The sequence below is a fragment of the Polyodon spathula genome, chromosome 34, assembly GCF_017654505.1.
Source record: "Polyodon spathula isolate WHYD16114869_AA chromosome 34, ASM1765450v1, whole genome shotgun sequence".
Taxonomy (NCBI): Eukaryota; Metazoa; Chordata; class Actinopteri; order Acipenseriformes; family Polyodontidae; genus Polyodon; species Polyodon spathula.
The window spans coordinates 1,016,517-1,032,433 of record NC_054567.1 but is presented as its reverse complement, the minus strand read 5'-3'; the positions used below and the strand labels follow the sequence as shown (position 1 = coordinate 1,032,433).

At 43.0% G+C, this 15,917-nt stretch overlaps 1 protein-coding gene across 1 annotated transcript in view; it reads right to left on the bottom strand.

The window, feature by feature from the left end:
* LOC121303615 (regulator of G-protein signaling 3-like) overlaps positions 1-15,917 on the bottom strand; it is a 188,556-nt gene that overhangs the window by 91,804 nt on the left and 80,835 nt on the right. Inside the window, exon 16 of the mRNA XM_041234411.1 lies at positions 195-238. Coding sequence (XP_041090345.1) covers positions 195-238 — 44 coding nt within the window. The remainder of the gene's footprint in view (positions 1-194; positions 239-15,917) is intronic.

The window sequence follows — 15,917 nt, the reverse complement described above, 5'->3', positions numbered from 1 at the left end:
TAGCATGCAGAGTTTATAATATGGTAGCCTTGCAAATATAAAGTCATAGGTGGTTTCTGATACGAGCCTCTGGCAGAGTGGTGCAGAGGAACGGTAAAAGAATTGCCACAATGTTACGTACAAACTTAACCTAGACAATGAAAGAGCACAGTGTCCAGAGCTTAAAGCCGATATCAAAGAGCTCATGAACTTACCTCTGTGATGTGGATGAGGTAAAACTTCAGACCCTCGGAGGAATCTGCACAACGAAAGGAAAAAAATGGGAAATTACATTCAAATAAAAATAGCATCTGAGAGTACAAACTGCATAAGTGTTCTGAGAACTCAGCTTTAGCATCAATCCCTCAGCATGCCTGCGAGTATTCTGGGAGCTGCAGCAAGCTTACATGATCTATCCACTTTCACTGAGATAGGAACAATAGACTGTTGGTAGGGAAAGCAAGACACCGTGTCAGGGAAAGAGCCAGCATGTGATTAAAGGCACAGGAAGGCCTTTGGGAGAAAGCAATGCAAGTAGAAAAAACAGACATGCTGGAGAAAACAGAGACATTCTGTAGAAAACAGAGAGACTTGCTGTGGAAAACAGACATGCTGTAGAAAACAGACATATGCTGTGGAAAAACAGAGACAGGCTGTGGAAAAACAGAGACAGGCTGTGGAAAAACAGAGACAGGCTGTGGAAAAACAGACATGCTGAGGAAAACAGAAACATGCTGTAGAAAAGAGGCTTGCGTGTCTGTCTGCAGCTCCTTTACAAACCAGCAACATACTGAGTGAGGAGCAATTGAAGCAATGATACTGTGCTTGGGATACATTCTGCTTATAGCTCATATGCTTATAGCATATATTATTATGATGGTGTGACGGGGGTGCAACGGGTTGGAGCTGTGGTCGATCCTCCCGATCGCTGGTGGCGTTGCATAAAACGGGACGAGACCGGCGAAAAGACAAAGGTCAAACCGTCTGGGAATTCCAGAAAGATCGCTCGCTCCTCCCGAACGCAGAAGTCTGTGGCCGCCGCGCCACGTACCTCAGTCGGAGTTACTATGTACGCTGATTGGGTACAGCGGCGACCGGGGCCGAGGCTAAGGGCGGGGTCGAACAGTATTTAAAGGATGGTACAATCTAAGTTCGGTTGCTCAGTCCTGGGAACAGCGAAGGAGACGTGCTGTTGGGTTTATTAACGTATATGAAAGTGTGTTGTGTTGCAGAGACTGGAGACGGTGTTGCTGCGTTTTGCCTGGAAGAACGCCCGGGACCAAGGCACTAAACCCTACCCAGGACCGGGAGCCCCCTAGAGGTCGGCGCGGGAGCGCTGTTGAAACGTCTTTTTATTTTTCAACTTATATTTTACTGTGTGCGGGACTTTGTTGATTATACCTTTTTATTTTCTCCTCCTCCTTTATCATTGTTGATATTGGTGGGGGAATTTATTTTGATTATTTTTATTTTCATTACTTTTGTTCTATTTTTTTTGTTGTGAACTGAATTACTGGTCGGTGGCCATTTCTCCGGCTAAACTTAATAAAACCCTGCTGCGGGGAAAACTAGAACAAGCCTCCTGTGTACTTTTTGCCAGTCCCACCATTTGACTCCGCCCACTAACCTCTTACATTTGGTGTCAGAAGTGGGATCACCTCACTCGATGGCTCCACCCGGAATCGAGAACCCCGCAGCAGATGATGGAGGCAGTGGCCATTGACTAGTTCCTCACGGTACTGGGACTGGGAACTCGGAACTGGGTGGCACGTCATGCTCCCGAATCCCTGCAGCAGGCCATTGAACTAGCCGAGGCCTGTGAAGATGCTGCGGAACGACAGGAACTTCAGAACCCGTCTCCGCCCACCCAGACCCAAGCCCAGATGACATCGCGTACGACAGCGATGAGGCTTCCGGCTTCCACCGACCCTTCAGGTGCTTTGCCTCCAAAGTGGAGAGCAAAGTTAGCCCCCAGCTGGGCCACAACAAAACCGGGAAGCCTCACTCAAGGCGGACCCGGAAACAAGCAGCCGTCTCCTGCAACGTCCACCACCCCAATCTGCTTTCGATGCCACGAACCGGGCCACTTGGCCCGGGTGTGTCCTGCTGCCATGGAGTGCGATGTGGCCTCCCAATACCTAACACCAGCGGAGGGTAAGTACCGGGGAAGGGGTCGGGAGGAACCTTGTCTTGTACCTGTTCAGATAGAGAATGTGAGTACCCACGCTTTAGTGGACTCGGGGTGTAACCACACCATTGTGTCAGGAGCTCTCTTGGAAGGTGTGGCTTGGGGGCCTCAGGGAACTGTGGCAATCTCGTGTATCCACGGGGACACCAAGACCTACACCACCACTAAAGTTAGACTGACCGTGAAGGGTCGGACATGCCGTGTAGTCGTGGCTGTCGCAAGGTGGGTTCCATACCCCATAGTATTGGGTCGGGACTGGCCTTTTTACCACGAATTACGCCTGGTACCGATCCCATCCCTAACTGAAAAGAGAGAAACAACAACGGGAAGAGAGATTGGCAAAATCTTCCCATTGAAAGCAGATCTGTTTACCACCAAGTTTCGGCCCCGGAAAACAAAACGAGAGCGGAGGGCTGAGAAGCTTGAGTGGGCAGTAGCAAGACAAGGATGGGGATTGGTGGGAGAGCGTTCTGAACCGACCAAACAAAAGAAGGGGGTGGGAGTTCAGTGTGACCCACAGGAACTGGCCACTGAAGCCCCAAGGGCAGATGCTACGTCACCACCGCTCAAGCTACCTTCGACCTGGGACCGGGATGTGGATCTTGAGTGGGAGCAAAATAATGATCCCACTCTGGTACATGCCCGGGAACGGCTCCGGTCGATCGAGTGGAAGGATGTTGAAGGCGCCGGGCCGCTTGTTTTTCCCCATTTTATCGTGTCCAGGTGACTACTATATAGAGTATCCCGAGCCTCGGGCACAGGGCAGCCTGTAACCCAGTTACTCGTTCCAAAACCTTTTCGCGCTGAGATAATGCGGTTAGCACATGATATCCCTTTTTCCGGCCACCTGGGTCGAGAAAAGACTTTGGAACGAATACTGGCCTGATTTTACTGGCTGGGACTGCCAGTAAAATCCCCAAATGCCAGCGAGTAGCGCTGGCTACAGTGCGTCCAGCTCCACTGGTTCCTCTGCCCCTGGTTGGTACCCCCTTTGAACGAACTGCGATGGACATTGTAGGACCGCTGCTGCCGGCCGACTTGGGATATACGCACATATTGGTAGTGGTGGACTACGCAACGCAATATCCCGAGGTGGTGCCGCTGCGCTCTACTAATGCCGTAAACATCACCCGAGAATTGGTTCAAATTATGGCTACAGTAGGGATTCCTAAAGAGATCTTAATGGACCAAGGGACTAACTTTATGGCGGACACCCTGCAAGAGGTCTACAAAATGCTCAAAATCCGCTCCATCCACATGTCAGTTTACCATCCACAGACGGACGGATTAGTGGAACGATTTAATCAGACCCTAAAACAGATGCAGAGGCGTTTCGTAGATCAAGAAAAGAAACATTGGGCAAAACTCCTCCCCTTTCTCATGTTTGCAGTGAGAGAAGTGCCCCAGAGCTCTACGGGGTTCTCTCCATTTCAGCTATTATATGGGAGACAGCCACGGGGTATTCTCAACCTGGTACGAGAAGGCTGGGAGAAGCGAGAATTTAATAATAAAAATGTGGCTAAATATGTCCTTCTCTTGCGGGACCGTTTAGAACTAAACGGGCGATTGGCCCAGGAGAATCTACGAAACACCCAGCAAGAACAGATGCGGCATTATAATAAACGAGCAAGGCTTCGAACTTTTCGACCGGGTGACCGGGTATTGTTACACCTTCCCTCCACCGAATCTAAGCCGTATGCAAAGTGGCAAGGTCCTTATGAGGTGGTTCGGGCGGTAGGGCCAGTGAATTATGAAATTCGGCAACTGGACCACCGAAAGCCCCTACAAATTTATCATGTTAATTTGTTAAAACCCTGGCAAGAATGAGAGGCTCTATTTATTACACAAGATAGCGTAAGCGAGGATTTTGGACCAGAAATAGGGGCTCCAAAATCCACAGCTTCGATTAAGGTGGGGGACCAGTTACTTCCCCACCAAAAACAAGAGCTGGAACAGTTAGTGGCGGCATATGGAGATGTTTTTTCGGGGGTGCCTGGCCAAACCAACGTCATCCAACATGCCATTATCACTCTGCCAGGTGTAGTAGATCGACAGCGTCCCCATCGTGTCCCAGTGAGTCAACGAGAGGTCTTGCGCCGGGAAGTAGAGAGTATGCTCGAATTGGGGGTCATAGAACCTTCTCAGAGCGAGTGGTGCAGTCCTGTAGTAATGGTACAAGAAGAACAGTACTACTCGCTTCTGTGTTGACTTCCGCAAGGTAAATGCGGTCTCCAAATTCGATGCATACCCGATGCCCCGAGTGGACGAACTCCTTGACCGAATGGGGGACGCGAGGTATCTGTCAACTCTGGACCTGACAAATGGATATTGGCAGATTCCCCTAACCCCCAGCTCGCGGGAGAAAACGGCATTCTCCACTCCAGATGGATTATTTCAGTTTCGAACCATGCCCTTTGGGTTGCATGGAGCCCCAGCCACCTTTCAGAGAATGATGGACAGGATATTAGCCCCATCGGTATGCATCGGTACGGTACCGCATATATTGATGATGTAGTTATTTTCAGCTCTACCTGGAAAGAGCACTTGGATCAATTAGCGGCCATCCTTCAATCTCTGAGGGAGGCGGGGCTAACAGTCAAGTTGGAGAAATGCACGTTTGGACAGCAAGAGACTCAATATTTAGGGTTCATTATGGGTAACGGGCGAGTGAAACCAGTCACTTCCAAGGTCCAGGCCTTGGTAGAGACTCCGATTCCTCGCACCAAAGCCCAAGTAAGGTCATTGTTGGGACTGGCAAGCTATTATCGCCGATTCATCCACGAGTTTTCCACCATTGCCGGACCCCTCACTGACCTTACGAAAAAGGGCTCCCCAAATTCAGTACAATGGACAGAACAATGTCAAAAGGTGTTTGATCGTATCAAAAGTGCTCTCTCCCAAGCTCCAGCCCTAGTGTCACCTGACTTCAGCAAAGAGTTCATCCTCCAGACCGATGCCTCAGACGTTGGACTGGGGGCTGTTCTGTCTCAGGAGATTGATGGAGTTGAACACCCTGTTCTATATCTTAGTAAAAAAAAATGGCTCCTCAAGAAAGAAATTATTCAGTAATTGAAAAAGAGTGTCTCGCTATCAAATGGGCTATGAATTCCCTTAAATATTATCTCCTGGGACGACCGTTCACTCTCGTCACAGACCACGCCCCTCTTAAGTGGTTACGCACGACGAGGGACACGAACGCCCGGATTACTCGGTGGAGTCTGGCGCTGCAACCCTTCCAATATACTATCAGACGTCGTGCTGATTTCTTTTCAAGGGAAGGGAGGTCAATTGGGGACGTAGGAGAGGCCGAGCGGGCCTACAGCTCCACTCTGAGGGGGGGAAATATGTGACGGGGGTGCAACGGGTCGGAGCTGTGGTCGATCCTCCCGATCGCTGGTGGCGTTGCATAAAATGGGACGAGGCCGGCGAAAAGACAAAGGTCGAACCGTCTGGGAATTCCAGAAAGATCGCTCGCTCCACCCGAACGCAGAAGTCCGTGGCCGCCGCGCCACGTACCTCAGTCGGAGTTACTATGTACGCGATTGGGTACAGCGGCGACCAGGGCCGAGGCTAAGGGCGGGGTCGAACAGTATTTAAAGGACGGTACGATCTAAGCTCGGTTGCTCAGTCCTGGGAACAGCGAAGGAGACGTGCTGTTGGGTTTATTAATGTATGTGAAAGTGTGTTGTGTTGCAGAGACTGGAGACGGTGTTGCTGCGTTTTGCCTGGAAGAACGCCCGGGACCAAGGCACTAAACCCTACCCAGGACCGGGAGCCCCCTAGAGGTCGGCGCGGGAGCGCTGTTGAAACGTCTTTTTATTTTTCAACTTATATTTTACTGTGTGCGGGACTTTGTTGATTATACCTTTTTATTTTCTCCTCCTCCTTTATCATTGTTGATATTGGTGGGGGAAATTTATTTTGATTATTTTTATTTTCATTACTTTTGTTCTATTTTTTTTGTTGTGAACTGAATTACTGGTCGGTGGCCATTTCTCCGGCTAAACTTAATAAAACCCTGCTGCGGGGAAAACTAGAACAAGCCTCCTGTGTACTTTTTGCCAGTCCCACCATTTGACTCCGCCCACTAACCTCTTACAGATGGGTAAAACTTTTTGCAGTTTGCTCCACAGCATGCTACCCAATATTATCACTACACATATAACTATGACTCTTTCAAAGCATCTTAACAGTGGGTGTGGGAAACAGCAGTTCAATTAACATCCAGAATTTCTACAGTTCATTTTGTATTGGTGTAAATGCTGAGAAGTTGCATTTGTAGAAAATTTTGCCCTGAGAGTAAAGCCAAATAAATCTGTCCTTTTTGCCCTAGAACACGACCCTCCCTCTCACTCATTGTATGCATCATCAACAGTTAACAGATGGTCCACACCTCTAGCACTTCATTGCCCAGTGATGCAGTTATAATAATAATTATTATATAATTTAAAAAATACAAAGGTGAAAAGGTAGTGTCTTCAAGGGCTTTTTCTTTCCCTGGCTGACTGAATAAAGAGACCAATCATTTCACACTCGGTTACTTTCCTCAGAGCTGAAGCGGATGTGTATGCAATTAGCCTCAGAATACACGTGCTGGAAAAAAAAATGTAATTCATGTGTTGAACAATTTTTTTTTTTCTTTGCTGAATTAGACTGCGCAGCGCTGAACCGATTTGCAGCTCAATCCTCATGCAGCACAGTAAAAATGCCTCCTGAAAAAACAATAGCGGCCTGTCAAAGCCTTGCCAAGTTTATTTAAGTATTTTATATTTTCAATAATTTAAACACAAAAGTCTCCATTCTGACTGAATGCTCTCCTACCCCTTATCAAACTGCAGAACCTCAGATAGCAGCTGCTGATGAACCTGTTTTCAGTCAATGATCATGGCTTCTGTTTAATTCAGCCATGAGTTATTGTAATTAATATAATCATTACAAGCCTACAGTGTATGGCTCTCCCTCTGTTTCAGTGTCTGACAAGAGACTTTACTTTTGTAGAAATACTAACACTGTATGACAGTTAAGAGGAATGTTACACCTTGTGTCATACTTCAGTTAAGCAAAGAAAACAAACTTACTAAAATAATCATGCAAGTATACTGCTCTTCACCAGCAGAGGTCCCCATTTGGAACTTTATTTAGCATTTCTAGTGTGTCGTTTTACAGTAACATTCTCCATTAGCAGACAGAAGCTCACACTAAGGAGTAAAGCATTACAAAAAAATACACTAAAATACAATAAAAGCTGAAATACACCTACTTCTCAAATACATGAAAAGTAAATATTAACCCACTTTAAATCTGAATGACAACACTGAGTATCCCTATGTCTGTCACAGCAATAGCAGTAGTTCTTAATTCTTAGGTAACGAATTTTGGTTGGGGATTAAAGTATCCAAAATAATATTATTATTATTAGAGATACCGAAAGTAACATTAAGGAGTCCAGGATTTGTGGTAATCAAGGTCAAATCAAACCAAAAGTATATTCTTGATATTCAGGTATTTTAAATAAAAGTTGTCTCAATGTGTAGACATGGCTTGGAATGTAACTGCAACTACAAACATACAGCAGGATAAGGTCAGAGCTGCTTCTTGATACAGTAGTTCCTCGCTAACACAGACACCGTTATGCCGTACACGTGACGGATATGCTGGACATGACGTAGGTCCCCCGGTAATATCCAATGAAGTGTGACGCTAGGTCACTGTGAACTGCATGACCCAAAGAGACAGCATGGTGTCAGCAGAACATAGATACAAGGAAGAGCAGATACAAGCAGCCTCCTGAATGGCTGAAGTGCATGACTGAAACAGAACTCCTGCTCTTAAGAGTTTAAATTAACTGTGGTCGATCGGCTGGAATAGGACAAGAAGCTTTCACAAATACTGCCAGGCTCCAGTGGCTTGAAATGCAAGATGTGGGCTGCAATTCAGAATCTGAAGTCTTGAATTGCTTTTGCAAAGAAAGTCTGACTCACATGAACAGAAAACAAAAGTGGTAGGTAGGCTATGTGTTTTACCTGCAGCCACACTAACACTTACTATGTACAGTGGCTCTCAAAAGTATTCACCGCCTTGGACTTTTCCACGTTTTATTATGTCACAACAGAAATCAAAATTGACTTAATTCAGAGTTTTTTGCCACTGATCAACACAAAAAAAGTCCATAATGTAAAAGTGAATAACAAAATCTACAAATTGTTCTAAATTAATTGATTGCATAAGTATTCACTCCCTTTGCTATGACACACCTAAATAAGCTCTGGTGCAACCAATTGTCTTTAAGCCACATAATTAGTTGAATGGAGTCCACCTGTGTGCAATTAAGGTGTTTCACATGATTTCAGGTTAAATACACCTGTCTCTGGGAGGTCCCACAGTTGGTTAGTACATTTCCTAACAAAAACTACATCATGAAGATGAAGGAACATTCAAAGCAAATCTGGAATAAGGTTCTTCAAAAGCACCAATCAGGGGGGTAGGATATAAGAACATTTCCAAGGCACTGAACATAAGAAAGTTTACAAACGAGGAGAGGCCATTCAGCCCATCTTGCTCGTTTGGTTGTTAGTAGCTTATTGATCCCAGAATCTCATCAAGCAGCTTCTTGAAGGATCCCAGGGTGTCAGCTTCAACAACATTACTGGGGAGTTGATTCCAGACCCTCACGATTCTCTGTGTAAAAAAGTGCCTCCTTTTTTCTGTTCTGAATGCCCTTTTGTCTAATCTCCATTTGTGACCCTTGGTCCTTGTTTCTTTTTTCAGGTCGAAAAAGTCCCTTGGGTCGACATTGTCAATACCTTTTAGAATTTTGAATGCTTGAATTAGGTCGCGGAATAATTCTGGTTGTTGTTCTTTGCACTTTGCTCTTTCTAGAGCAACAATATCCTTTTTGTAGTGAGGTGACCAGAACTGAACACAATATTCAAAATGAGGTCTTACTAATGCAATGTACAGTTTTAACATTACTTCTTTTGATCTAAATTCAACACTTTTTACAATACATCAAAGCACCTTGTTGGCCTTTTTTATAGCTTCCCCAGATTGTCTGGATGAAGACATTTGAGTCAACAAAAACTCCTAGGTCTTTTTCATAGATTCCTTCTTCAACTTCTGTATTTCCCATATGATAATTATAATGCACATTTTTATTTCCTGTGTGCAGTACCTTACACTTTTCTCTATTAAATGTCATTTGCCATGTGCCTGCCCAGTTCTGAATCTTGTCTAGATCATTCTGAATGACCTTTGCTGCAACAGTATTTGCCACTCCTCCTGTTTTTGTGTCTGCAAATTTAACAAGTTTGCTTACTATACCAGAATCTAAATCATTAATGTAGATTAGGAATAACAGAGGACCTAATACTAATACCTGTGGTACTGTTACCTCGCTCCATTTTGAGGTTTCTCCTCTAATCAGTACTTTCTGTTTTCTACATGTTAACCACTCCCTAATCCATGTAATTATGTTTCCTTGAATCCCGTTCTGCATTGAATATCCCCCGGAGCACAGTAAAATCCATTATTAAGAAATGGATATAATATGGCACAACTGTGAATCTGTCTAGAACAGGCCGTCCTCAAAAACTGAGTATCCAGGCGAGAAGGGCACTAGTCAGGGAGGCAACCAAGAGGCCTATGGCAACTCTAAAGGAGTTACAGTCTTCCACGGCTGAGCTGGGAGACACTGTGCATACGGCAACAATAGCCCGGGTGCTTCACAAAACTGGCTTTTATGGGAGAGTGGCAAAAAGAAAGCCGTTGTTGAAAAAAACATCACATTTCGGCTAGAGTTTGCCAGAAGGCATGTGGGAGACTGAGACCAAGTGGAAGAAGATTCTATGGTCTGATGAGACCAAAATATAGTTTTTTGGCCTCAACGCTAAGCGCTACATTTGGTGCAAGCCTAATGCCGCACATCATCCTGAGAACGTCATCCCTACCGTGAAGCATCATGCTATGGGGATGCTTCTCTGCATCAGGGCCTGGAAAGCTTGTGAAGATAGAGGGCAAAATGGATGCAAAATACAGAGAAATCCTGGAGGAAAACCTACTGAAGTCTGCAAGAGACCTGGGACTTGGGAGAAGATTCATCTTCCAGCAGGACAATGACCCCAAACATACAGCCAAAGCCACAATGGAGTGGCTTAAAAACAAAAAGGTCAATGTCCTGGAGAGGCCCAGTCAAAGCCCGGACCTCAATCCAATGAGAATATGTGGAAAGAGTTGAAAATTGCTGTTCACCAAAGGTCCCCATCCAACTTGACAGAGCTTGACAATTTTGCAAAGAAGAATGGGCAATAATTGCAGTGTCCAGATGTGCAAAGCTGGTAGAGACTTATCCAAATAGACTCATGGCTGTAATTGCTACCAAAGGTGCCTCAACCAAATATTGACTCAAGGGGGTGAATATTTATGCAGCAATTATTTTCTGTTTTGTATTTGTAATTCATTTACAACAATTTGTAGATTTTATTTTTCACTTTGACATTATGGACTTTTTGTGTTGATCACGTGTTGTGTTGCTCAGCGGCAAAAACTCCTAATTAAATCAATTTTGATTCCATGTTTAAAATGATACAGTTCTATGTGTATGCAGTATATGCAAGTGTCACAGATTCCCACCCCTTGTGTGTATGTTATTTATTTATGTAGGTATTTACTTGTATTATTGTTGTTGTATATTATGTTTGTTTATATAGTTAGTACCATTTTGTTTGGATCGGCAGGGAGGGGGTTAAATCTCTCCTTGCCAAAAGTCATGTGAGAACGTGGTTAGAGCTTAATGATGTCATTGTTAATTATTGGTTAATTTGGTTCCAGCCACAAACTATAAAACACAAGGAGAAATCCTTGGTCGGACGGAGAGAGTTGTGAGGACAATAGTGTGAATGCTATCAGCCAGCGAGCAAAGGTATAAAGGCGTATAAGGGCGTGTATAAAAGGTACTTGTTATTTAAATCTCTTTTGTTTGGACAGCATGCTCTTTTCTTTGTGTTTTCTTGTGTAAAGTCTTTGCTTGGATATTTACTTCTGTTTATTTAATAAACACTCAGCACCAATGCGCTCAGTTTCAACCCTGTATACCTTTATTGTTTTGCACTTCTTCCTGGTCCGTGATGTCATCACCCAAACGCACCACTCAAGCCCACCTGATCACAGTAAGGTACTGTATAGTATCACAGCGTGTCAATCCGGCACTGTTCGATTTTGTGTTAACTGTGTACTAAGTAGGCTACAGTACAAAAGAAAAAAAAGAGAAAGCGCTAAAATCGTTTAGTTTAGCTTATAAAATAATCATTTATTATTTTCAAATTGTACAACAATGCGTAAGCATGACTTTTTTTGTTACCTGTAACCTAGGCTAAAGTAAAGAAAGTGTGCTAGGTATTTATTTGATTTTGCTATTGTACTGTATAGGCCTACTGTACAGATTAATATTTTTACATTATGTAATCTGTACAGATAATGCACTGTTATTTAAGCACAATGAGACATACATTTAAATTTAATTGAGCACTACAAATATATGTGGGTGCGATTTACTCATTTTTCTAAACCAGTCCTTGGAAGAGTTCAAGAGATGAGAGGCCAAAGAGCAAAAGCCATGATCTCCCACAGTTCACAACGCTGGCACAGAAAGGAGCACAAGTTGCGCTGGTGAATGTAGCAGGAAAGCAGATCCTTGGTGTAAGATGGACCCAGGCTAGTCAAGGCCTTAAAGGTTAGCAGCAAGTCAATTCTATATTTAACTGGTAACCAGTGCAGAGATGCTAAAACTGGTATTCTGGTCATACTGTCTTTTTCTTGTTAAAACTTAAGCAGCAGAATACTGAATGTATTGCATCCTATTAAGAAAATTAGTGGAAACGCCAGTAAAAACAAAGCATTACAATAGGAAATTCTCGATGAAATGAAGGCATGTATCAGTTTCTCCACATTTAAACACTGACAAAGATCATCTAAGGCAAGCAATATTTTTCGTAGATGAAAAAATAAAAACTACAGATATTTCTAACGTGGGCCTCAAAAGACAACGTAGAGTCAAATTTAACATCTAGATTTTTAACTTCAGACATAGGTCTAATCTCAAGCCCATCGATGACCAAACTAAAACTACCAATTTTGCACATCTGGTGCGCAGAATCCAATAGCATGACCACTGTCTTGCTGTACTATCGTCAGCATACGGTGGCTTGCGAAAGTATTGACCCCCCTTGGCATTTCTCCTATTTTATTGCCTTACAACCTGGAATTAAAATGGATTTTTATTTGGATTTCATGTAATGGACATACACAAAATAGTCTACTTGGAGAAAAGATCCTCGAGCAGGTTCGGAAGCATTTAAACTAGAAAGGAAGGGGGGAGAAATCAACAAAAAAACAGAAGGGAGACCGCATCAAAACAAGAACAACAACTCAGGTAAGACAACCATTAAATGTATTTATCTAAATGCTAGAAGTATCAGAAACAAAATTCTAGAACTTGAAGCTACTGCACTAACAGGTAACTATGATGTGATAGGTGTTACAGAAACGTGGTTATCTGAGAGTGATGGGGACGAATATAATATTTGTGGGTATACACTGTATAGGAAAGACAGGCAGGACAGACGAGGAGGAGGGGTAGCGCTATACATAAGAAACAGTCTTGAAGCCCAGGTGTTAAACCTGGACAAAGAAAATAAAACCGAATCAATATGGGTCAGAATAACAGACAAAAATTCAAAAGGCATAATAATAGGAGCATGCTATAGACCGCCAGATTCAGACGGTGAGCACAATAATCTGTTATACAATGACATTAGAAATGTGTGTAGCAAAGGAGAAGCCATACTAATGGGGGATTTCAACTTCCCCCAAATAAAATGGGAAAACCCGGTGGATAGCGCGAAGGATGAAATAGAAATGGTGGAAATGACAAATGACTGCTTCCTAACACAATTTGTGAAGGCACCCACTAGAGGGGAGGCATGCCTTGATTTAGTCTTTTCAAATAACGAAGATAGAATAACTAAAACAGAGGTCAGAGAACCACTGGCAAACTCAGACCACAACATGGTCTCATTTGAAGTGTTTTTTAAATCCTCAAAAGTAAAGACTAAAGCTAAGGTTTACAATTTTAGAAAAGCAAACTATGAAGGCATGAAACAGAGACTAACAGAAGTAGATTGGAGTAAAATAGAGAAAACACCCACAGAAGAAGGATGGTTGTTCTTCAAAAATGTAGTACTAGAGGCGCAAAACAATTATATCCCTAAAGTAGACAAATCTAAATGTAAAACTAAATTGCCAAAATGGTTTAATAGATCAATTAAAAAAAATATTCAGCGAAAAAAGGCACTTTACAGAGCATTAAAAAAGGACCAAAAAGAAAGTACACAGAAAGAGTACACAGAACTGCAAATGCAAGTCAAAAAGGAAGTTAGAAAGGCCAAGAGAGAAATAGAAATGAACATTGCTAAGGGAGCTAAAACCAATTCCAAAATGTTTTTCCAATATTACAACAGCAAGAGAACATTCAAAGAGGAGATTAAATGTTTAAGAGATACAAATGGCAAAATCGTAGAGGAAGAAAAAAAAATAGCAAATATGTTAAATGATTACTTTTCACAAGTTTTTACAAAGGAAGATACTGACAACATGCCCCACATGTCATCCAGTTCCTATCCAGTTTTAAATAACTTTAGCATAACTGAGGCAGAAGTGTTAAAGGGACTAGGAGCTCTTAAAATAAACAAATCCCCTGGGCCGGATGAGATCCTCCCAGTAGTACTCAAAGAAATGAAAGAAGTAATTTACAAACCGCTAACCAAGATCATGCAGCAGTCTCTTGACACAGGGGTGGTACCGACAGACTGGAAAATTGCAAACGTAATACCGATCCACAAAAAGGGAAACAAAACTGAACCAGGTAACTACAGACCAGTAAGCCTGACTTCTATTATATGCAAACTTATGGAAACTATAATAAGAGCCAAAATGGAATGGAAATGGAGTGTGGTAACCAGCGGTGTACCACAGGGATCAGTATTAGGTCCTCTGCTATTCCTAATCTACATTAATGATTTAGATTCTGGTATAGTAAGCAAATTTGTTAAATTTGCAGACGACACAAAAGTAGGAGGAGTGGCAAACACTGTTGCAGCAGCAAAGGTCATTCAAAATGATCTAGACAAGATTCAGAACTGGGCAGACACATGGCAAATGACATTTAATAGAGAAAAGTGTAAGGTACTGCACGCAGGAAATAAAAATGTACATTATAAATATCATATGGGAGATATTGAAATTGGAGAAGGAATCTATGAAAAAGACCTAGGAGTTTTTGTTGACTCAGAAATGTCTTCATCTAGGCAATGTGGGGAAGCTATAAAAAAGGCTAACAAGATACTCGGATACATTGTGAAAAGTGTTGAATTTAAATCAAGGGAAGTAATGTTAAAACTGTACAATGCACTTGTAAGACCTCATCTTGAATATTGTGTGCAGTTCTGGTCACCTCGCTATAAAAAAGATATTGCTGCTCTAGAAAGAGTGCAAAGAAGAGCGACCAGAATTATTCCGGGCTTAAAAGGCATGTCATATGCAGACAGGCTAAAAGAATTTAATCTGTTCAGTCTTGAACAAAGAAGACTACGTGGCGACCTAATTCAAGCATTCAAAATTCTAAAAGGTATTGACAGTGTCGACGCAAGGGACTTTTTCAGCCTGAAAAAAGAAACAAGGACCAGGGGTCACAAATGGAGTTTAGAAAAAGGGGCATTCAGAACAGAAAATAGGAGACACTTTTTTACACAGAGAATTGTGAGGGTCTGGAATCAACTCCCCAGTAATGTTGTTGAAGCTGACACCCTGGGATCCTTCAAGAAGCTGCTTGATGAGATTTTGGGATCAATAAGCTACTAACAACCAAACGAGCAAGATGGGCCGAATGGCCTCCTCTCGTTTGTAAACTTTCTTATGTTCTTATGTTCTTAAAATAGTCCAAACTGGTGAAGTGAAATGAAAAAAAATAACTTGTTTCAAAAAATTCTAAAAAATACATAACGGAAAAGTGATGCGTGCACATCTATTCACCCCCTTTGCTATTAAGCCTCTAAATAAGATCTGGTGCAACCAATTACCTTCAGAAGTCACATAATTAGTTAAATAAAGTCCACCTGTGTGCAATCTAAGTGTCACATGATCTCAGTATATATACACCTGTTCTGAAAGGCAACACCACTAAGCAAGGGGCACCACCAAGCAAGCGGCACCATGAAGACCAAGGAGCTCTCCAAACAGGTCAGGGACAAAGTTGGGGAGAAGTACAGATCAGGGTTGGGTTATAAAAAAATATCCGAAACTTAGAACATCCCACGGAGCACCATTAAAGCCATTATTAAAAAATGGAAAGAATATGGCACCACAATAAACCTGGCAAGAGAGGGCCACCCACCAAAACTCACGGACCAGGCAAGGAGGGCATTAATCAGAGAGGCAACAAAGAGATCAAAGATAACCCTGAAGGAGCTGCAAAGCTCCACAGCGGAGATTGGAGTATCTGTCCATAGGACCACGTTAAGCCGTACACTCCACAGAGCTGGGCTTTACGGAAGAGTGGCCAGAAAAAAGCCATTGCTTAAATAAAAAAATAAGCAAACACGTTTGGTGTTCGCCAAAAGGCATGTGGGAGACTCCCCAAACATATGGAAGAAGGTACTCTGGTCAGATGAGACTAAAATTGAGCTTTTTGGCCATCAAG